The 23,140-nt window shown below is 39.1% G+C and overlaps 1 protein-coding gene across 10 annotated transcripts in view; it reads right to left on the minus strand.

Moving 5' to 3' along the window:
* Positions 1 to 22,246, minus strand: part of grin2bb (glutamate receptor, ionotropic, N-methyl D-aspartate 2B-b) — a 104,167-nt gene extending 81,921 nt beyond the window's left edge. For 3 of the 10 annotated variants that reach the window (XM_084363841.1, XM_084363849.1, XM_084363840.1), the window contains exons 1-4: positions 22,105 to 22,246; positions 20,450 to 20,867; positions 11,906 to 12,046; positions 11,218 to 11,440 (exon numbers count right to left, since the gene is read on the minus strand). In XM_084363841.1, coding sequence (XP_084219967.1) covers positions 11,218 to 11,226 — 9 coding nt within the window. In that variant the 5' untranslated portion in view covers positions 11,227 to 11,440; positions 11,906 to 12,046; positions 20,450 to 20,867; positions 22,105 to 22,246. The other 7 variants (XM_084363843.1, XM_084363842.1, XM_084363844.1 and 4 more) reach the window with 7 other exon arrangements.
* Positions 22,247 to 23,140: the final 894 nt, after the last annotated feature.

A 23,140-nucleotide genomic window follows, 5' to 3' on the forward strand; every position in this document is an offset into this window, starting at 1 on the left:
GAGTTTAATAAAGAATAAAAACATATTGCTGGTGAGCAGACAGTCTGAAGCAAAACAAAGCTTTGAATCACCTTCACCGAAACTACTGGTATTGTTTTTGGTGAATGACGTTCATTGTGATCTGTCAGTCAGAGCTGTGTGACATTTTTGTGTTCAGTCAGGTAATCAAGACATCATGCAGCTATAATGACTCTTCTGAAGGGGTGATGGAAGCCAACACAAGTTCTATTTACATCCTCTGTAATTATTCAATTCACTCACTGTCACTATGAGCTGAATGTTTGCTGCAAAACTCCCCACTACACTGCCGAAGTCTGATAAAAAAAAGAAAAAGAAAATGTGGCTAAGAAAACCTTTATAATGAAACATATTTTTGCATCAAGTGACAAGCAATAAAAAGAGTAAGGATGGTTGATTTCTGTATTTTATGACATATTTTTCCTCATTGTTGTCAAATTCTGTGAAAGAACAGAACCAAACAATCTGTTTGCAGGCCTTCAGATCAAAAACTGTCCTATGTTAAAACAACAAAAGGTGCAGCAATGTGTGTTTCAACTAAAACTCACACTTGACAAAAAACGAAATGACTCTGCACTAACAGTATGACAGGTCTGAGTGACAGATCCATCAGAGCCAAATGTATAATAGTTTAAATACTAGGATATTTAACTCAAGAAAACTGTCCTTTAATAGGAAAATGCTTTGTCCCTTGGTCCAGCAAAAATCTGAGCCACGACCATATGTGTGTTTTTTTGCCGCAGTACTGTGAGTTGTCACCCAGCTGTGTTGCTAATTAATCATGGAGCTTCTTTAATTCACGGCCTTATGATATGTGACCACAGGATCCATCGTTTCTACGCTACCTATTCATTGTCTATGCAAGCAGCCGTGCAAAACCTTCTGGTAGAATCAGGTTTGGTTTTGAGAGACGGTTGTGTTGTGTTGCCCGCTCCTCATTTGCATAAAGTTGAGGTTTAGGCTAATTTACGCAAATTTGGGCCATCCAGCACGACTCGCTGCCTCTGGGAACTTACAATCTATAAATAATAACCATTGTGAAGTTAAAATGAAGACAGATTTAGCGACTGCTAAAATGTCTTCAGAAACACATCTCAGTGAACCATTTTCATAATTTAAGAGAAAGATTCCCAAATCCCGAAGCTGCAGCCTACGACTACCGTTCGTCCAATCAGGCGCAGTCAGTATGTGTTTGTGTGTCAAAGGGCCTGTCTGAGTCACAAATACACGACACCAACATTCGCCTCCTGTTCACTCCCGTTCTATGCACGCAAAATGGCAAAAAAAACAAAAATTTTCATCCAGTCGCGAAACAAATCTGCATCTCGACTTCAAGTGGAGTTCAACTTTATCGAACCTTGACTGGCGAAACTGCAGTCACAACCAATATCAAAGACGTGTGAGTGCTTGACCCTACAAACAGAATAAAAACCAGCAAACTGAGATCCATGTCCCCCTACACTGCCCATAACCAACCCTGGTTTTCATCCGCCTGCATTGACGTATGTCTGACTGCAGTCTTAGTCAAGTGTGCAAAGCTGGGAAGCAGCACGAGCCCTAGCGTCCAAAAACGCCCCTGTGTACCATTAGTTCGTTGCTCAGTACTTTCCATCTTCTCTACCCTGTCCGTGGCTCTCAGCACCGAGCCCATTTTCGTTCCCACTGAACAGCTTAAAAATAGCTCATACGTAAATGCTCCATAATTTCCCAAACAGATGGACACTAAAGTTTTTAGCAAATATTCTCAAATAAAGTGTCTAATGGGGACTATTTTCAGCTGCGGAATAATACGCATTTGGCCCGGTAAGTATTTACGGCAGTAGGATGGTTATTTTGAGAATGACTAGAAATAAACTACAGTGGAGGAATATGTCACCCACTGCAACAGTGTGGCAATGTTTTTTGTTGTTGTTATGGAACGGATGTCTATGGCGCAGAAGAATAAACTATATCAGGCTTTGGCGAGACAGACAATACTTGGATCAATTCAATGTTGGTTTTGTTTTTTTCATGAGATTTGTTGACAGTGAGAGAAATATAGAATATCACAAGACTTATCCTTGAAAACATGCTGATTCTTTTGGACGCTTTAAAGATTTTTTATTTAGTAACAGAGTGGGATGAGAGAAAAAGAGAGAAAGATTGAGACACTGTTGTAGATTTATTAACAAAGCAGTGTAGGCACAAGAAAAAAACATATTGTGCAAAAACACAAAGGGACAGGGACCAACAGTGTGCCTGTAACGTAGTATAATTGGACTGTTAGAGCAATCTTCTAATACAGTGTTCTCTATTGAATAATCTGTCACCTCACGACCGTCTTGAAGGAGCAGAATTGCTGAAAAAAAATCACTAGTTTATTGAAGAGGGTCTTGGGTGTTTCATTAAGTGTGCTTTAGTCTGGTCAAGAATCCTCTCTCTGCTAATTGCACTTATAATGAGATGCACTCCGGATCTCTACTGTCGTATTGAGGCTCCTTCAGCTCTCTAAATAACATTACATGGTGTCTTTATCAGAGGCAAATAAACTGATAGAGATAGAGCGCACACACAGACACATAAAACCGCAAGCGCAGACACACAGACCCGACCACACCAGTGCAATACATAGGCACACATATATACACAACAAAATATACACACTGAGAGGCACAGGGATGAAGAAAACGCAATGTTCATCTATCCATCTATTCCCTGAAGTCTTCATTACCTCATTGAAGCCATTTATTCCACTGAGGTTATATCTCCTGCTCTGGACTTAATTTAGCAGCAAAGTGACGGGTCCCTCTCAGCAGCAATACAGGGTCTTCACAGCCTGAGAGGCTCCGGACCACCACTGCTTCACAGCTCTACAGAACATGTAGAGCTACACAATGTCTCTGAAATATGTACAATATGTCACAAGAGACTGCGCCAGATACTATTGGTTTCCAGCCTGGTTTTTTTTCTTTTCTAAAGGGTATAATAACTCAGTCTGATGCAATATGTTGCCTCTTTTTATCTGAAGCAGCGCAGTCTATAAAGACCCAGTCACATGCTTTTTTCAGCCTTTTGGGTTTTCTTTTACTCGCCTTTCTGAAAAACTGCAACATAATACTGGAGTATTCTGTCCACATTCCAAGTCAATTTGATATCTACTACTTTACCGGTGGCAAAATTTGAGCATTCAACAGCTACAGCTCTCTTGAGGTTTCGATAGCAAGCCTATGGCGCCTAAGACTCAAGAGACTACTTGTAATGAACGACCCACAATCCACTTTGTCTGTTTTATAATTCCTCTAATTACCTGAGGCCTCACACCAGCCCAAGACCTCCGTAGTCCCTCACGCAGCATCCTTCCACCTCTGCCTGCACCTGTAGCTGCACTGCCCGCAAGCAAACCCTCTGTACCAGTGCCGTGTCAGACAGTTTATTTAAGTGTAATGCAAATAATATATCTAAAGAGTTATATGGATAATAAATATTTAAGAAAACACCCTTTTGAAGTGTCTTAGATTATGTCTTAATAATCTAATGACATGTCAGTCAACCCCTCTGGGCCCAGTTTTAATGGGTGTGCAGAGACACACAATAGTAAGTTCACCCAAAATAAAAATACAGTCATTATCTACTCACCCTCATGCCGTAGGAATGTCGGGTAAAGGTTTGTAGTCCACAAAGATTTCTGGAGCATCACAGCAAAACAACATTGCAGCATTTTCCTGAGCAACTGAAGTAGATGGGGACTTGTTTTAAAACAAAAATAAAAACATAAATTGGCTCCATAAACTCGTATTCATAACCAAAGTTTCTGGTAGCCCTGAGATCCCAAATTGATTTAAAACGACTTTATTTACACCCTCAACGTGCAATAAGCTTACTCACCCACTTCAGACGGGGTGCCAACACTTTTATCTTAACAGCTTAAAGGAAGATGTCAACTTTAAAAGGGTGTAAATAACGCCTTTAAAATCAATTTGGGATCTCAGGGCTTTCGGACACTTGGATTACGCTTGCGACAAACTGGAACCATTTTATTATTGTTGTTGTTGTTTGTATTTCATATGTTTTACAACAAGTCCCCATCTACTTCAGCTATTTAGGAAAATGCTGCAATGTTTTGCTGTGAAGCTCCAGAAATGTTTTGTGGACTACAAAACTTCCCCTGACCTTTTATCAGGATGGGGGTGAGTATAAATTGAATGTATTTTCATATTTGGATGAATTTAACCTTTAATACATACAAGTCTACAACATGTAGCTATTTTTCTGTTCTTTAAATGCCCTTCTTCCATTTGTTTGGTAATTTTGTGTCCAACAGAGTGTGCACGACTACATAAAATGAAAATTCAATTTGGGCAGTTAGTGATTTTGGTGGGTTAATGGGTGATTTTATTTGTGCGTCACTGTTCTACAACACAAAACTATTTATCATTATATACAGACAATGACTGGGTTTAAGTCTCCCCACAAATGAAAACACAACTTGGCTTAAGCTGCATATTTGTGGTTTCTTTAAATCTTTTAACTCCATCTACATTATCTCCCTGTTCGGAGAACCTGGTTTGCACTCTCCACTGGGTGAGCCAAGCATGCAAGGCACCATTGTAATGTGCAAAGCTTTTTCAAAGGTGTGACAAGTAATGTTACTTGCTGAGCATTAATCATTAATCATTACCACACCTTTCTATTTTTCTTCCACTTTACCAACCCATTTCGTGCACAGCTTGATGTTTATATCTTCATGCAAAAATAGCAAATGTGTTCAGTCATGCCTTCATTGACCTTGAACTTGTGACCTACTGCTGAATTTTTGTCATATCGAGGGAAAAAAAAGGGTGAAAAGTTTGAAACACGGCACGTTTTGTCCAGTAGTGTCAACTAAACTGAACAACATTATCTCTGTGAAGGATGAATGTATGGCCAAGCTGTTGTATTGGATTGTATTCGATTTGACAGGTGGCCAATAAAGTGTATTGGCCACAAGACTGGAGTCAAGTGTCAAGACTGGAGGTTTGCAGTCTTGTCTTTACCTTTATTATAGTCCCATAAACCTGGGTTTCTGGTTTTGTCCAACTAAAAGTTTATAAAAACCCAAAGATATTCAATTTACAATGATCAAAATTAAGACGCTGGAACTAATAATGGGCATGTTTGCTTGAAAAATGACTGAAGTGATTATCAAAATCACTTCATCGAACATGAACCTGGAACATTCACTTCAAGCTCTAATTACACAGGCCTGATCCAACACAAATAAATCTGAGTAATATAAGCCAACACACTCCCTTCCACTTAGGCCTAAATGTGGCCACAGAGCCCCAGACACATGTCCCATTTTCCTCTTACATCACCTTCCAATCTACCCCCTGTGCAGTTTGCTCTACCTTTCGGCCTCGCCTCTGTGTCACTGATCACCTGTTCCTCCACTTTGTCTGAAAAAAAATAAATAGACACCCGACAACTGCAGCTCTTCCCTACTGAGCTTGTGTTGATCCTTCATGTTCCAGTCTGTATATGTGGAGGGGCAATTTCCTCCTCACCTCTGCAGCGTCGTGTCACGGCTAATGAATTGACAAGTTCCCTCCACAGAGGGTCAAATGGAGACAGATTCATTTACACCTGGAGCAGGTCAGCAAACACAGCCACTGGAGGTGTCAAATAGCTACCACCTGCTAACAGCACTGCTAAAAAGTTGTGAAATATCAACAAGACAACAGAGCAAGCAGTGCAGAAGAATCTGATTTTTGATTGCTTTTAGAATTGTGAAAGATGGGAATGAAAACAATATTTTTTTTCCTTACTTGCAACAGGTATTATAAGTGTTGTATGGCACATGAAAAAATAAGTAACAAACTGTTGATGAGACCCATTTCTCCTCCTGATTCAATCAGATATTTTGTGCTCCTCATCTTTCGTTCATCATTCCCCTCTCCCTCTTTGAAAACATAATTATCATCTTATCCCCTCTTAGCAAAGCCATCTGCGTGACGTGATTTATTGTGAGTCCTGATGTCTGTTTCTTGAGCGCCTTTTGAGGACACTATCATCAAATAACACTCAATCTTGTTCAGCTATCACACCCTCCATCGGCTCCTCTCATCTCCGCACCTCGACCCTTTTCTCAGCCTGTAGATCTTGCCTTCTGTTCTATCTGTCGGAAAGAAAAAAAACTATACGAATAAACCTGACTCTCTTCCCTGACTGTCAATGGAAGAGCTTCAAAAAGCCTCCCTCTGGCATGACATGAAAAGTGACAGTTTCTGATGAAATTTCTGCATGTGCCAGCCATTCTGATCATGTTATTAGTGAACATACGCCGGGTGAAAGACAGATCTGAAAATCCATTTTTGCATCTGACATCTCAATGAAAATTGAAAGGTCTTACACAGCGATACAGTTTGTACTCTGTTCAGTGTAAGCACAGCCTGCACAAACAGATATCAGTAAAAATGGTTGAGTGCCTGCTTACTTCAGTAACAGAACGGCACACCACGAAGCTGAGCAACTTGGGTAGAGGCGGCATCACAGTGTTGGGCCCCCTTTTCTCTATTCTTAGCACTCCCTCCTTCTCTCACAGTCACACATGACTTGGTATAGAGGAGGAGAGGTAGAAGAGGCATCTTGAGTTTCTGTCTCTAACAAAACCAGGATGGTATGTAAAAATCCAGTTTATTAAATACTGTCTGTCTGGTCTTCCTTTTTTTAAACTACCATTTAAACATGCAGGAAAATTAACATTAAAATCTGAAAATGCACTGTCCATCTGATCCATTGCATGTCCTGTTGCCTTCAGGAAACAAGGCTAACACAAAATGGAGAAACCTAAGAGCAATCTGCCAATTATTCTCATGATTAATTATTTGTTTAGTCGCTTTTTTTTTTTTTAAACTTTCGATGTGAAGGAGCTGACCAGAGTATCATCACCAGATTGTTGCTGCTGTTTACATACGCAAATTTATGCAAATTCAAAAGATGCATTACCTATTCATGTATATTTATAAAAAACTGACAGTATATATGTTCTGTGTTTTGTGTAGCATGAAGGATTCTAAGAACTTTCATTTCATAATGCAACACTCTGTTGTATAATGACCAAAAGATGACCTCGAACCTTGTACCTTTAAAATGTCAAAAAATTGCTAAAATGATCGGCACAATTTCCCAGAACCCAAAGTGAAATCTTATTTATATAAGATAATATGAGATATAAGATATATTATAACTAATAATTGCCTCTTTTTGAAAACTGGTGTGTGTGTGTGTGTGTGTGTGTGTGTGTGTGTGTGTGTGTGTGTGTGCGTGTGTGTGTGTGTGTGTGTGTGTGTGTGTGTGTGCGTGTGTGTGTGTGTGTGTGTGTGTGTGAAAAAGCATTCTGGATTTGACATCGTAGTTGTGAGGCTGTTTACGTTAGCTTGATATCTGAAGTTAGATTGAGCAGAGCAACATTCATTTTACAACATAGTTTAATATTAAACTAGATGAGTTGCACCTCAATCAATTCAGACTAATCACGCGTGGCTGTCTAATTCATTTTAGTTTGATTTTTTTTGTTTTAATGTTAATTTTTTTGTCCTTTTGGAAGCTGCAGTTTGTGTTGTTGTTGAATTGAATTGCTTACAGGTGTTTCTTCTTAGTCTACCTTCATTAATTTAAACAGGATGGACAACATCATAGAAACACCTCCCTAACCCTCGAAAACACTCCTTTAAAACAGATTAAACAAAATCTTAACATTATCACCAGATTCTTAAAGAGTTCTTGCAGGGCTGTTGTACTGCACAATATGTTGTGAAGATCTGCACGTCAAGCAATCTAAATGCTAGATCCTACTCCTATCAGGAAGCAGGTTTGAAACAGAAAAATAAAAAATGTAAGCATTTCTCAAGTGATATATACAAGTATAAAAGCAAGGGCCACATGAAAGACTGCGGTGCCCTTTGCCTACGGCTATGTGCAGTCTTGAGAAGCCTGTTTCAGCCTTGAGATTGCATTAAACTGAGTCAGTAATATATTCTTTTTATTATTGTGCTGTGTGGATCATTTCTTGGGAAAATCTGAAAATGCATGGATGACAGAGGTATTTCTGAGGCATTGTGTAACTACTTTGCACTTTCTCTCTCTCTCTCTCTCTCTCTCTCTCTCTCTCTCTCTCTCCCTCTCCCTCGCTCTCTCTGGCTCTGAGTAAACAATAAACACCAGGCTGCTCAGCACCTGTAATCCTTCAACGACTCAATCAACATTTGTAAAGCTGGTCACACGAGGCTCGTATCCAAAACTGACTCAGCCGGCTGTCTGCTGTGAGTTCCAGCGTCAACATCTTCGCCGCCCATATATTCACGACACTTCACTGCCGCCACTCTGTTCACGGTCCACCGATCAAAACAGGGACCGCGCCGCCCGCCTGACAAGAGAGCCGACGCTCGGATCCCATAATCCCCTCTACCCAACCCACTCTCCAAAGACATGAGGCAACACGACGCCGCAACAACACGCCCCTCCTAGGCCTTGTTGCTTACGCACTCAGAGATACATCTGTCTACAAAGCTGCCTCCTTCATCCACTGTCAGTGACGCTCCCTCTGGATTTACCGCCTGCGCCTGGATCTTTGCCTGTCTCTTTTTCTGTCTGCCACGCCTTAACCCCTTGCTTACTCCCCGTCACGTTCTCTCCCCTTTGTTTTTGTTTTTTTGATGAGAAATCTGCCCTAGAAACACAGTTCACATGCAGCCATTTCAAGCCTGCAGTGTCAGCCAATACCCAACAGTTGAGACGAAAGATGAAGTTTGATTGAAATATTGCGATGAGGAATGCAGTGTCTGTGCAGCATATGTATGTGAGTAAGGAGCAGAAAGAGTGGGTCAGTCTCTGTGTTGATGTTCTGTGCTGTTGTGTTGTGAGAAAGAGGGACGTAACCAGAAGTCACACACCTCCTCCAAGTCACACTTCAACATCATAATCAGACAGTTACATCAGATCCTGAGTCGGTCGATGAGAATGTGAAAAAGCTTAGATGTGTGAGCATTAACTAGTCTCATCCAAAGCAAAAAAAAGAAAAAAAGAAAAAAATCCAGCCAAGAATCTAATCCGCAATGCCACCAAGAGACGAATCCTGGACTGAATCCATTGGCAGCAGCCAGACGCTGAGACAGAACGCAGAAGGATTTTTGCACATTTTCTGTTGCAAAAAAAATGTTCACACGCGGAAAAATGACTGTAAAAGTTCAAACACGCTTTCCGCTGGTCTAAAAGTTCATTTTGCGCTCATGAACGTCATGAGTGAATTCTCCTCTTGAGCTGATTTTTGCTTTATCTCCTCCCTTGTACTCTTTGTCACATTGCCTCTCTGACAAGTCTTTCCATTATCTTTACGCGCCCCTCCAACTTTTAAATGTGCCTTTTATCAGTCAAACTCGTGAGCGGCTGCTGAAAGGAGCACAAGCTCAGCAATAAAATAAGCTCCAGCTTCCCCTCTCTCTCGCTTTACACGGTTACTATTGTCTAGACCTGTTTTCCCTTGTGAAGCAGCACAACTCTGCGTTTTGATGGGCTTATTGAAGCTACTGCCTCGTTATCCCTTATCTCAACACTGGGCTCCCTCACAAAGCACAGCGAGCGAGAATGTGTGACGAAAAAAGACAATTTGTCTTTTGCGCTATGAATGTTTTTTCCCTTCATCCTCTTGTCCCTCTATTTCCTCTGCTGGTCTCACTCAGAATGAAATCATTACCGCAGGCTTCTACACGTTCATTAAAACTTAGAGATGAATTTTATTTGTCAAAATATTAAATACTTATTTTTTTTACCATCTTTGAAAAAGCACTAAAAATCATACCCCATACAGATTCTTGGAAGATTTCTCTACAACGTTTTGTTCAGAGCCAATTTCCAGAATACATTATTATGAAGTGATGTGCTGGGTCGCTGTCACAAAACTGTACAGCCCAGTGAACTGCTGCCTACTTTCTACCTTTCAAGAAAAATAAGGCCCAGTGATTCCCTAATTTGACCAAAACAAACCATAAGGCTCATCCTTGAGGCTATTAACTTAAGAAGCACCAGATGTGTCGCCACAAAATACACAACGCTGCACGATCTAATCTTCAACATGAAACATCTGTAGATGTGTTTCGACCCATTAGTCCCAACTCCTCTGACATTTTACATGACATGAAATTATCATGACAATGAGGACAATTTCTGCGGTTTAATTAATGGACAACACAGGAAACAAAACGCTCACCGCCGTTGCATAGTAACAATTACGGCAGTGACTCAACGCAGGAAATTATTTTAGATACACTGCAGCTGGAATGATTATTGATGAATCAATTAGTCATTTGTCAGAAATATACTGTATAGTTGCAAGTAAAAGTACAAATACATGTGTAGAAAAAGACTTTGGTGAAAGAGAGAGTATAAAAGTAAAAAGTTTCCCACAAAGCTAACTGGACATCATGTCATATTAATATAATTTAAAGACTATGACACGTAAAGGTAGAATCGATTTGTCCGAGCTGTTCGCAAACGCACCAGAAAGAGAGTTGATTGTTAAGTCTCATTCCCAGGATATCAGATACTGACATGTTGGGTAAAACGTCTCAAACACAGCAAAAACTTGAGAAAATAATAAAATCCAGGCGGAGGGCTGCAGGATCTCTGCAGATACAAGACACTAACACGCCTTTTATCCGCATTCAATGATACAATGACACAAAATAATCGATAATTCCCCTCAAATACATTAAAGCCAAAGTTATAAGTCTGTTTTGACAATGTAAGGAGTATAAAGCACAGATATTTTTGTTAAAATGTAGGGAGTAAAAGCAAGAAGTACAAGTACAAAAACAAAGTATTTGTACTTGTTACTTCCCGCCTCTGCATTTTAACCCAAATATATTTGGGTTTTGGACTGTTGGTCGGACAAAACAAGCAATCTGAAGATATAGCCTTGGACTCTTGGCAACCGTGACGGACATTCTCCACTATTTTCTGAGATTTTATAGACTGAATGATTTATCGATTTATCAAACAGATACTGTAGTCTATGGATTGACAATATTAAGATTTGTGATACAATAAGTTTGAAGCAAAAAGTCACCTGAAATTGAACTCAGCAAGCGAACATGGAGTGGAAATTTTTGAGCGAAAACTTTCAGGGAATGCTCACAGACACGCACACACACACACACAATCCAATTACTTGAATCACTGGCCTACCTTGAACATTGCCAGCCCGGATCTCCACTCTGCTCTTCAGAACTGGCATGATGGAGTGATCTGGGATTCGACTCCTCCTCTCATAGCCTCGGATGAAGGGATGGTAGACAGATGAAGTCACGCACAGAAGACTCAGGTGTGGGTCTCGCAGGGCGAAGGGTCTCGGGTTGGACGGGGGTGCAGGTGGGCGATGCTGGGGTGTTATCAGAGTGGAGGAGGACGACTGTTTTTAATATGTACAAAATTTACAATAATTAGCATTAAATCATTCATTAAAATTCTTTTCGTGCAAACATGAAGACTGTATTTTGAGTGCAGTGGATTGCTTAGAAAAACAAAAACAAAAAGTGGCCTCTGCAGGGAAGCAGACCTAACCTGGCTTAAATTTGCATTTGACTGAGACGTTGGAGAAATATAAAAGTTCACCAACTCAAAATGTCAGCGTGAACTCAATAAAAGAAGCTAAAAGATGATGAGTGATGGGGGGACGTTCCTTCAATTGTCTCTTTCCATCCGATTCTCATCCAACGCTGGTGATACGGTTCGCTGAGGTCTCCTCCCAGAATTCTGCAAGTGTGTGAACACAGTTGCCTTGGAGATGAGGAGATGAGCAGCACTGTGTGTGTGCGCGTGTGTGAGCGTGTGTGTGTGTGTGTGTGTGTGTGTGTGTGTGTGTGTGTGTACGTACTCCTCTTCTTTTTCTTCTTCTTCTTCTTCTTCCCTCCCCTTCCTTCTTCTTGTGCTTTCTTTCACCTCCTTGCCTTCGCTTATTTCAGCCAGTCATGATCATCAGTTTGCCGGCCCGCTCTGCGCTCCTCTCTTTCTCAGTCTGAAGGGAAGAAGAAGAGAAGTCAGATGGCCGAGTGCGGCTGTGGATGGCCGTGTTGTTGGTGAAGGCTGAATGCCACTGTGTACACAAGTCAATTGCCTCCGAGGTCAAGGCTTAACTCAGTCAAGCCGCTGTGTCTACATGCCCCCTTTCGCTGCAATCTGAATGTGTTGAACGCTGTTGCCTAGTAATATCACTGTGTGATTTTCTTCATGGAAGATGCTCACAGCGCTTTTGTTTTATACTTCCTTTACTCCAGTGTTTCTTAAACTACGGCTGCTTACTCAAAGTGGGTCACAGAGCCGTTATAAATGGGTCCCAACATGATACCCTGATACGATTTTGCCATACTGTTTAAATCGAGGTATATTAAATCTGGTGACATTAGGGCACTTGTTGCAATTTAACAGTTTCGAGGCTTATTTATTGGATTGATTGGCTTTTTGTATGACTGCTGCATTAATGTGACGTTGAACTTTGATTTGTCAGGTATTTGATTTGCTAGTATTTGCCCAAAATGGGCATTGTTTTTGTATTTCATCCTTAAACAGTTTCAATGTTGATTTTTCCCAACAATTTACTCTATTAATATCTCAATTTAAAATCACACACGCAGATTTGATTCCTATCGTCCACTCCAAATGTTTATCTGTCATTACTACCATCACCAAGGAGGTTATGTTTTTGCCTGTGTCCGTTACAGAAACACTACTGAACTGATTTCCACAAAACATGTATGGAGGATGGGTCTTGGCCCAGAATAGACCCCATTAACTTTTGGTGCGGGTGCAGATAAAGGGACAGATCCAAAAGTGTTCTCTTACTTTCTTTAACAATGTAAGATAAGGCATTTTTCAATGCTTTCCTTAATTAAAATCAGGTGTATTTAGGTGGCTGGTATCTATGAGTGAGTATAATTTGAGTATTATCAAGCAGTTAAATATGTTTTATTTGATATTCCATTAGGCTTGATTGGATTAAAGCGGACTGTGGGGCCTTGGCGGAGGTATGCACTCTACTGATTGCCATTCTAGTTTCAGAGTGTGTTAGTGTTTCAAAATTCAAAATTTGGCCCTCCCTTGTGCTCGTATTTGCTCATATTTTGTGTTACGGTGACACTTTTCTACATGTTCCTTTCAGCTAATGCAGGTTTGATGTGAGGTGTTTAAATTTACGTATTTTAATCAATGCTGTGCTTTTACTGATTGTAGGCTGATGTAGATATTAAGGTGGTTAATTAAGTTCCTTTGAACACACCAGAGATAAAATGTTTACACCCCTGCTTTAATCAAATGTGAAAAAAACAGCTTTTCTGATGATTCACTTTAATTTGATGCTGCTTCAGTATCAGGGGATGTTATAATTCAAAAAGAAGGAGAACAATCAGGCAACTCAATATTTGCTATGTTGTTAAAAATTTGAGGACTTTCTGTGGTGAGGGAAAATTGCTTTAATTTTGTCAAAATCTCTAATGGAGTGTAAACGGTGAGTCAAACAACAGAAAATGTATCAATTAATCAGTGATAATAGATTATTCTCGTTATTTCTTTCAGCAAAAATGCCAAAGTAATTCTCTTCCATCCTACTGGAAAACTTTAAAAACCTTTTAATATTTACCTACATTACCGACATTTTATATTGAAATTGATTCACGATTTCAATGGACAGATTAATCAATGATCAAAGTAATTGTTATAAGTTGCACCCAATAATGCATATTATGCTTTCTTATATTTCACCCTTCAAGTCTTTAATAGATCAAAGGACCTGTCATTTTAACGTGAATGCTCACAGGGATATATCTGTATGTGTGTGCGTTTATCTGTGTATTTTGAGGACGCTGGATATGTAGGTATACACAATTTAGCCTGAGGAGAATTTGTCAGAGGATATCTGCATGTGTAGAATTTTAATCCCGTCTGGCACTGTAATGAATTATTCATTCAACAAATTTTATTTACAAAAATCCATCTTTCTGAGTCTGACTCCTTCAAAGTCTAATTATCTCTGAGTCTCATAGTAGTATTAAAATGACACAGATAGCTTGACTCATGCAGAATAACACAGTATATCCTTAAATAAACTTTGGCATCAAACAACTAAATAAAGCTTTTTTTGTGTGTGTATATATATTTATATATATATATATATAGTTCTGGGCTACTGTAGAAACATGGCAGACTCTGTAGAAGAGGACCCACTCCTTCTTATAAATTTAAAAGGCATAATATATTGCATTTCTGGGGCTAAATCCTACACACTGGACCTTTAAAAAATGGTACTATCTGAATGGTTACATGTCACAATCAACACTGAACAATCTTAATTTTGCAAAGTAATAACTAAAGTTATCAAATAAAATGTAGTGGAGTAGAAGTAAAAAGTAACAGAAAATAGATATACCTGAGTAAATTGTACTTAGTTACATTTCAACATTGTTATTCATGTTTTGACTCCAAGATTTTCATTTTTATCACAAATCAAAAATCAGTTCGAGGATCGGTTATCAGTCTCCATGATTACTTATAATCGATATCCAAATCAGCTCTGAAACATATCAGTATGTAGGAAAACATATCAGACGATCCTTACATTACAGACGGCACAAAGTGAAATCAACTGTCTTATCGTGCTCAGCATCTAAAGATTTTAACAATCCCCACACATTCTTAATGACTCGTCTTTTGAACATAAACCCTTCATTAGACTGAAACCCAAGAGGTGAGCGTGGCCTCTTAAGCCTTTATATTTAAAATAATGTATGCTCTGCTCACAGCGGGGCAACATCCCACCACTCTTTTGGAAGAAATCCTAAATCATTTAGACTGTTTGGGTTTAAAGACACTCACAGTTTAAACCAACTTGAAACTTTTAGAGCAGGGGCCCACACTTTTACTCTGCTAATGGAGAATATTTAAGAGAACGCCACCAAAGTCAACCAAAAGTTGTGTTTGAAGTTTGCAAAAAATCTGACATTTTTTAACACTAGGTGACAGCAGAATGTCTTATTACACTTAAGTATTGTGTGTTGTTGAGGTCAAATTTAGACTTATTTATTAAGATAGCAGCACAAGAAAAACATACAAGACAGACTGGATTCACTTTGGTTTGGGAAATGTATAATAATTAGATTTTTTATGTGTACACAATTAAGAATTAATTCAGTTTGCTCTCGTCTGCCTAATGATGCATTCTCATCATTTAAGAATAATTACGCCATTATTAATTAGCTATTCGGCTGATTAGCTAGTTAAATTACAATTTCAAGTCAAAACAAGTCTTCTGGTTGTAGAAAAGCTAACACAGCATTGGATCACTTAGGCAATACACGATGCACTCTGATGCATACAGCCCAGTACGTCATATATATATAATGTACAGTGTGCTCATTAAGGTCATGCTGAAGAGTCTGATACAGTGAACCTGGTGTATGAGTCACATTAGATCTGTGATTTATTTTCAGAGATCTGTTGCAGATCCATCGAGCAGGAAACAACAAGAAATGGAAGAGAATGAGGAGGAGGAGGAGGAGGGGGAGGAGGAGGAGGAGGAGGAGGAGGAGGAGGATGGCATCCGCATGGAGAGGCAAAGTCAAGCCCCTACTGGTGGACCACCATGGGACCTTGTTTCAGATAAAATATGTACAGCAGTGAATGATAAGAGACAAATATTTGTATATAGTTAGAATTATGCAAATGAATTACACATGTGATGTTTGCTCATTTAAAAGTTCATTTTTCAATGCAAGAAAGTTGAAGTTTGTCAACTAATTCGACAGCTTGGTCAGTGCCAATAAGCTTCAAACTATGATGCTCTACCTACACCTCTAGTGTCAGTGTTGCATAGAAAGGGCTCAATGCTCAAGTTAGCACTAGTACGTTATATGCAACGTCCGATAACACTTTCAAAATGAAGCGTGACTTTTGAAAAGTTAATAACGTTGACGGTTTAGGCACAAAAACTACTTGGTTAGGTTTAGGAAAAGATTATACTTTGGGTTGAAATAACTAATCGAAAGTGATATCACATATGAGACATCAGTTACGTCATCTACGTACATTCACTTACTTACGTTACATTTATAACAAATCTCTCGTTGGGAGTGAGAATGGCCCGAAATATAAGACTGTCTTTAGAAACACTACACACCCAACAGTAGAGCCGGTCCCATATATTCGCTAGCTGAAATAACTGACTAAGTCTCCTTTAACATAACTGCAGCTGTCAATATGGCCAGACATTTTTAAATTTTCACCTTTTTAAAAACCTTTTCAGTGCCGACGTGACGGCCATGTTGGTGTGAGTGAGGTATATTGAGTGAGACGTTCACTGAGCAGTTTTACACAAAACTAGATGGTATTTTTACTGTATTTACGACAAACTGTGACTTTCTTGATTTGGAAAATTACCTTTTAAATCCTCAAACAGATCAGATATATGATTCATGGCACAATTAAAACAGGATCAAAAATGCATTGTTTACTGCCATTCACTGCTGTACACATTATTTCCAAAATAAGGTCCCGTGGGGCACACCAGAAGGGCAGGACTTCACATTTCATTAGTACTGGACAACAAACCTCATTCAACTGAAATGCAAAATAAGGAAAGGAAGAGGACTTTAAATGAATGCATGCACCTGCACACCGTGCTGGACTAATTGAGAGAGCCAACTGATGGGAGAGAGATTTAACCAAATTAACAGAATAAATTAACTTTGGGCTGCGTTTTTGCCATGAAATACAAAAAGTCCTTGAGTGAGTAATCTCTCTCGCTCAAAATCAGAGAAGTGATAGTGCGTGAAATTCTTAGAGGTACAATAGTAAATAAACAGAAAGCGGATGAAGATCAAAGACACGGCCTGATCAACAACCAATTAGTCACAGCAGGGTGAAGAAAGGTTTGACAGAACAAGCAAATGTGGTGGAAAAATAAGAAAAAATACCCTCCACAGAGAAGCCACCGATGAAAGTTCATGCAGAATACAATTTCCATCATATCATGCACACACACACACACATGCACACTCTTGCTCGCACGCACGCACAGAGTCAGTAGTGCACACACCTACTGTTCATGCATGTGCATACACTCAGTTGCGAAAGGTAAGTGAGTGCTATATTCATTCACTACTCACCTAATTAACTCTTTTCTGTAACACATAATTTATAGACTGTAGTGGAGATGTTTTACAGAGGAGCAGAGTTGAGACACAAAAGCAAAGACAGAGCAAAACGAGCGGTCCTTCATATTCCTTCATGATGACTTCCCACTCTCAGAACAATCAAGACAGAGGTGTTTATTAAGCCACTTTATCAGTCCATGAGGGGAGAGCGGAGATTAGAGTGGCTGGTCTGGTGTGGGCCTACGCTACTGGGTGTAATTTTTCACCATAAGCGCACAGTCAATATCGGGTAGATGTCCACGCACATATAGGCTAAAAACTTACAGTCTAGCAGTGGCAATGATTAAACCAGCGCTCCCAAAAAAGGTGTGGCAGTAAGAAGTAGAGACGAAGCATCAAACACAACGTAAAGAAAGAAGGAAAATGAGACAGAGCAGAAGAGAGGGGTGGTGATGAGATGGGATGTTAAGTTCTATCTATTTTTATCTGTCTATCAGTCTGTCTCTACCTACAACCTGCACACTGTCTAACACACCTCAAAATCCACCGCAAGGCATTACCCAGTTAATCCACTGTTCAACATCCAACTAATGCCAACCGGTCTCTCTTGCCTCACAGAGGATGAGAATGAAGACAAGTGAAGGGCTTCAGGAATGAAAAATGGCCAGTTCCGTGTGAAAACCGATCGAAGAGAGGGTAGGGAAAATCGAAAATCATGCAGGAGCACGAGGATTCAATTCTGAGAAATATTTTGATGCTAATAAGGAGTGTATTTGGGGTTTAGGATTGTGTGCATGTGTGTGTGCGTTGGGAGGGTTGTGTGAGAGGCTGTAAGAGAACTAATGGCTGCTGATGGACTGGCAGAATGAAAATGAGCACAAATCAAGCATGAAATGGGATACACTCTTAATGACTTGAGGTGGCCATTAGCACCAAACTTTGAATGCAGCTCAACACATGAAGAGAATATCATTTAGTTTAGACTAAATAGTCCCAACTTTGCCAAATTATGATCTAAAATGAAAGGAAGTGTCAAGAAAAATTAATTTCATTCTCCCACAGGACTAAACTTAATTTTTCTTCCCTTGTTACATCGCAACAGGTTGCAAAACAAATATCTTTATCAAATGGAAAAGGGGACGTGACATGTGGACAGTTAAAAAGATTTCTCAACGACAACAATTAAAAATGGGTGCACTTTGCCATGATGAGAAGAACAGATGAGGAGGAGGGTGCAAAAACCGTGCGAGACCAGACCAATATCGACTCACTGAACGCTGATCTTTTAGACATAGTTTAGTGTGCGAGTGCATGTGTGTGTTAATGTGTGTTTTATGTATACGTAAAGCACACACAAATACACACAGACAGACAGATAGACAGACACTAAACGATAGTTAACCTACCTAGAGTAACATTTAAGAATCCCGCAAGAGTGTGATGCAAAGAAAATGGGTGTGGAGGGACCAAAAGAGAAGGAAAAGGGAAAAAAAAGAGTCATTCATGAGGAGTTTTTTTAGTTGTCTTTGAAGAAAATTCATCCAAGTTCATATAACATCAGATTTTAGAGACAGAAAGAGGCAGAGGATGGGTAAAAAAAAATGAAGTGATGGCAGCAGCGGTCAGAAATGAAATGGCAAAGAGGGACCGACAGGTATGATATGGTTTGGTGAAAGGGGGGGAAGAGTGGAGAGGAGGAAAGAAAGGACAAAAATTAAAAGAAAACTCCTCCCTCCTTTCTCTCTTCTCTCACTCATAAATAGAGGAAATTATACACCAAGTAGATGGAGAAATAGATGAGGAGGCAAATGATGGAGAGAGAGACTATATGAAAAGATGAAGCACCTCCCAGCACCGCGATGAGGAATAAGAAAAATATAAAACGAAAGAAAAAATTGAATACTCCAAAGCCTTCCGTTTTTGCTCTGTTTAGTGAGGCGAGGGAGGGGGGGGGCTGTCAGTTATATCCCCCCTCTCTCTGCAACTGGTCAGTCTTCTTTTATCTTCTGTCCTCCTCAAAGCAAGCTGCTACCTTCCCTTCAGATGAGCTGTAACCCTTTGCCAACACAGCTGTGAGACATGGCACTCAGGCTGGCTGCATGGTGGGGTGCTGCTGCTTCCCAGAGATACAGAGAGTGGAGCCGAAACACACCTCTGGCTGGCATGGAGCGCAGAGCACAACTCAAACTGCGCTCACTCGCTCTCCTCCCCCTCCTCCAGAGAGAGAGAGAGAGAGAGAGAGAGAGAGAGAGGCCGACAGTGATGTGGAGGTGGGTCCCTCTATAGGATTGTGAATTAGATAGATGCTACAGTAAAGAAGGGCTGCTGCAACAATTGTCAAGAAAACTGTTTCAATAAAGAAGCAACGGCTCCCTCTGTTGTTACACTGTGAAGATGAGATAAAAATGGAAGCCATATTTTATATGAAAATACCATTTAAGTTTACCTCTTTAACAAGTATGTATTGGGTGTTGTAGTATCTTTAAAAAAACAAAAAAACAAAACATCACTAGGCACTGGCTGCTTTCTGAATCCCCCACAATGAGAAATGGACAGATATAGTTAATGAAGAATCCGTAATGGATAAAATCACTTCTTCATTTTGCTTACAATTGAACACATTTATCAAACTGTGGTCTAAATGGGTTTCTTATGTACGACAGTCACGTCCATACTTGATGGAGTAAACAAATTCATGGATCCTTTATGGTTGTCGGATTGTTTGTTTTGTTTGAGCTTGAAAACTTAGATAACTGACTGGATTATCTCCCAGCATGTTAATGTGCCATTTTGATACTATACAGAACATCCCCCTTTTTTCAAAATGTAAATATACTTATAGGGAAATTTATTTGGATACATATTGTTTAAAAAAGGATTATGAGAGGGAAAAGATTCTAAGTCAAAGAGTTCATTTCTTGCAGACTTCTAATGCTCTCTGTTACTGCCAGATTATTTCTTTGTAGTTGGTGAAATGCTCTCAATAATCCCCTAAATAAAGAAGTAATAAAATGGTTAACTATGAGGGGATGTCGGAGATTAGTTACTAAAAGGTTATCAATTTAAAATGAATGCACATGGCAAAATATTCTTCTAAAAGACATTTTTTCTCATCTGAATTCGTTGCTGTTATTATGTCTAGTGAGAATTTGTTTATATCAGCATAGTGGTGGCTAAACTGCTACAGCCATGATCCTTTGTCATCCCCAAACTAATAGCCTGGTCCAAGACATTTTTAAGTGTTGTTAAATATGAAAATTCATGAATGCTTTAAGCACCTTGAGCCAGTCTGTGAAGCCAGGGGTCAGGACGATCATGTCCCCGCCATTGCCTGGTGGTGGGTCCACTGGGTGGTGACTCCCTGGGGCTTGTTCGGGCTGAGCCTGGCCGAGCCCTGTGGACTAGGGCCTGGCCACCAGACACTCTTTAGTGAGCTCCCCTCGCAGGTCTGGCTCCAGGAGGAAGCCCCTGAGTCCCAATTCTGGGTGAGGTACTCATTCCCTTTTTAAGCCGATTAATGGTGTCTTAGACCAACCTGGAGGAGACCCCAGGGCAGACCCTTAAGTTGATGGAGGGATTACGTATCTCATCTGGCCTGTGAACGCCTCAGGATCCACAGGGAGGAGTTGGAAAGTGTTGTTGGGGAGAGGGATGTCTGTAATACCCTGCTTAGCCTGCTGCCACTGCGACCTGATCCTGGATAAGTGGAAGAAAATACATAAATGGATGGATGGATGCTTAAAGTTTATAAATACATAGTAATAAATGTGTCATCTTTCAAACTGGGAACCTAAGACCAACAATCGGTCCTGTGGAGTAGGTTTTCTAGGATGGATGCAAGATATATATCAGGCAATCATCATCAATATTCAGATATTTATGTTATTAGCTATTAAATGGTATCAGTTAAATTATAGCTGATAAATAGAGATGATAATATGAAACCAAACTGCTTTCATGGACTTAACGAGGGCAGCATCTAAACACTCTGGTACAGTTTTTCACAGGTTTTAACACAATACATCTTATTAGAGATCGAATAAATCCTCCATCTCAGCTCACTACATCTTAGTTTTTCTCATCCTCCTACCCTTTCTTACCCCTGTAGTGATAGTGAACAACAGTTTAGGAATTTTTAAATACAAAACTGTTAAGTTATCGTCTATCCTATCGATAAGCAGGTAATTATTAGTTAGCGTTATTGGCTGAAAAAATAATCCACATGTTCATGTGTCTATAGTAAAAATACAAAAATACAACCTAGCGTGACTGTAACAGGACCATTCTGCATGACAAAAAGTAAGTTTGTAAGTTGAAGCTTTAGTTTATTGACATTGACATAACAGGAACATACTGTATGTGCTGCAAGTACAATCATGCACATGCACCAGATGCACAGATGCTAATTTACAACACCTGTCCACAGGAGGCTTTTTATAAAGTTACTACAGATACTTCTGTACCTGAACATTTGAACACTTTTATTTGTAATTAAGTGTTTTTTTATTGTGGTATTTCAAGTTTATTGAAGTACTTCTTGACTTCAAGACTTATGATGCCACTGACCTCATGTTACATACAGATTCATCACTTTGCTAAGTTAACGCTAAGCTAGCTATCAAAAGTGTTACACGATGTTGACTTAACAACGTTTCTTCTTAACCATCTTTAGTTCACATTTGGCTGTGGCAATATAACATTAACCTCCGGTTGAAATGCCTTCATTTGTAATTCCTTAATTGAATATAATTCGTGATCCAGAACACATAATTTTATGTTTACTTAAAACAAATAGCTACAACCAAACTCGACTTTCTTTGAGCTAACGCTAACTACCAGCTAACTCATTTAGCTAACGCCAGTTAACTGCTTTTCAGAGTTTACTGTATTTATGGATGTAAAGTTATGGACAGACAGAAAGAAACACACTTACCATGTTGTTGGTGATCTCAGATGAAGGGGTGGCTCTGTGGGACACGAGGAAAGGATCTAAATTACCCTGTTACCCTGTACAAAATGAGACGAGGTGTGTTTGTGCTGTTAATTGAACTGACGGTCACAGACCAGTTAGTTCAACGACCACTTACACCGACACTGTGTGTGTGTGTGTGTGTGTGTGTGTGTGTGTGTGTGTCACTGCGTGTGTGTCACTGTGTGTGTCCAGTTCTGCCTGTTCAAGGAATAATGATGACAATTTAGCCTTGAGTAAAAAATATATTTATATAGATAAAATGGCAAAATTAGATAATAATAAAGTGAAATTATTAAATAATAAAATTAATTTAATAAAATATAAAAAATAAATGTTAAAATTATTAGATAAAAAGTCATAATTATAAGTTTTAAGATTTAACAAAACCAAACTATTGAAATAAAAAGCTAAAATTAATAGATAGTCAGAACTATAACTTATAAGATAAAAAAATAAATTATTAAATAAATCAAAATTATGATAAAATAATGAGATAAAAAGTTAAAATAATGAGATAGAAAGTCATAATTATAAATTATAAAAAAAAATTAAAAATCTAATTTATGAGATTAACAAATCACAATTATAAATTATAAGATTAAGACAACCAAAATTCTGAAATAAAAAGCCAAAATTATGAAATAAGTCAAAATTATAAGATAAAAAGTCACAATTATAAGTTATAAGGTTAGAAATTAAAGGGTTGAAATCTAAATTATGCACTCTGTCTACTTAATTAAATTAAAAGTAGAGGGAGGGACTTGACACTGTAAATGTGTTCAAGTAACTTGGGGTCGTACTACACTCTACATTAACATCTAAAAGCCATGTGAAAAAGTTGTCAAAGTAAAATTTGACTTTCAAAATTTAAGGCAAACTATGCCTAGTCAGGTTGCTCACAAGCGGAGAGACACTTAAATTAACAGAATCAGCAATAAAAGTTTGTGATTACAAAAAACACAATTATTTTAACTGTGTATCATCCTTGAAAAACATA

This window comes from Pagrus pagrus, assembly GCF_965226575.1.
Source record: "Pagrus pagrus genome assembly, chromosome: 2".
In the NCBI taxonomy this organism is placed as follows: Eukaryota; Metazoa; Chordata; class Actinopteri; order Spariformes; family Sparidae; genus Pagrus; species Pagrus pagrus.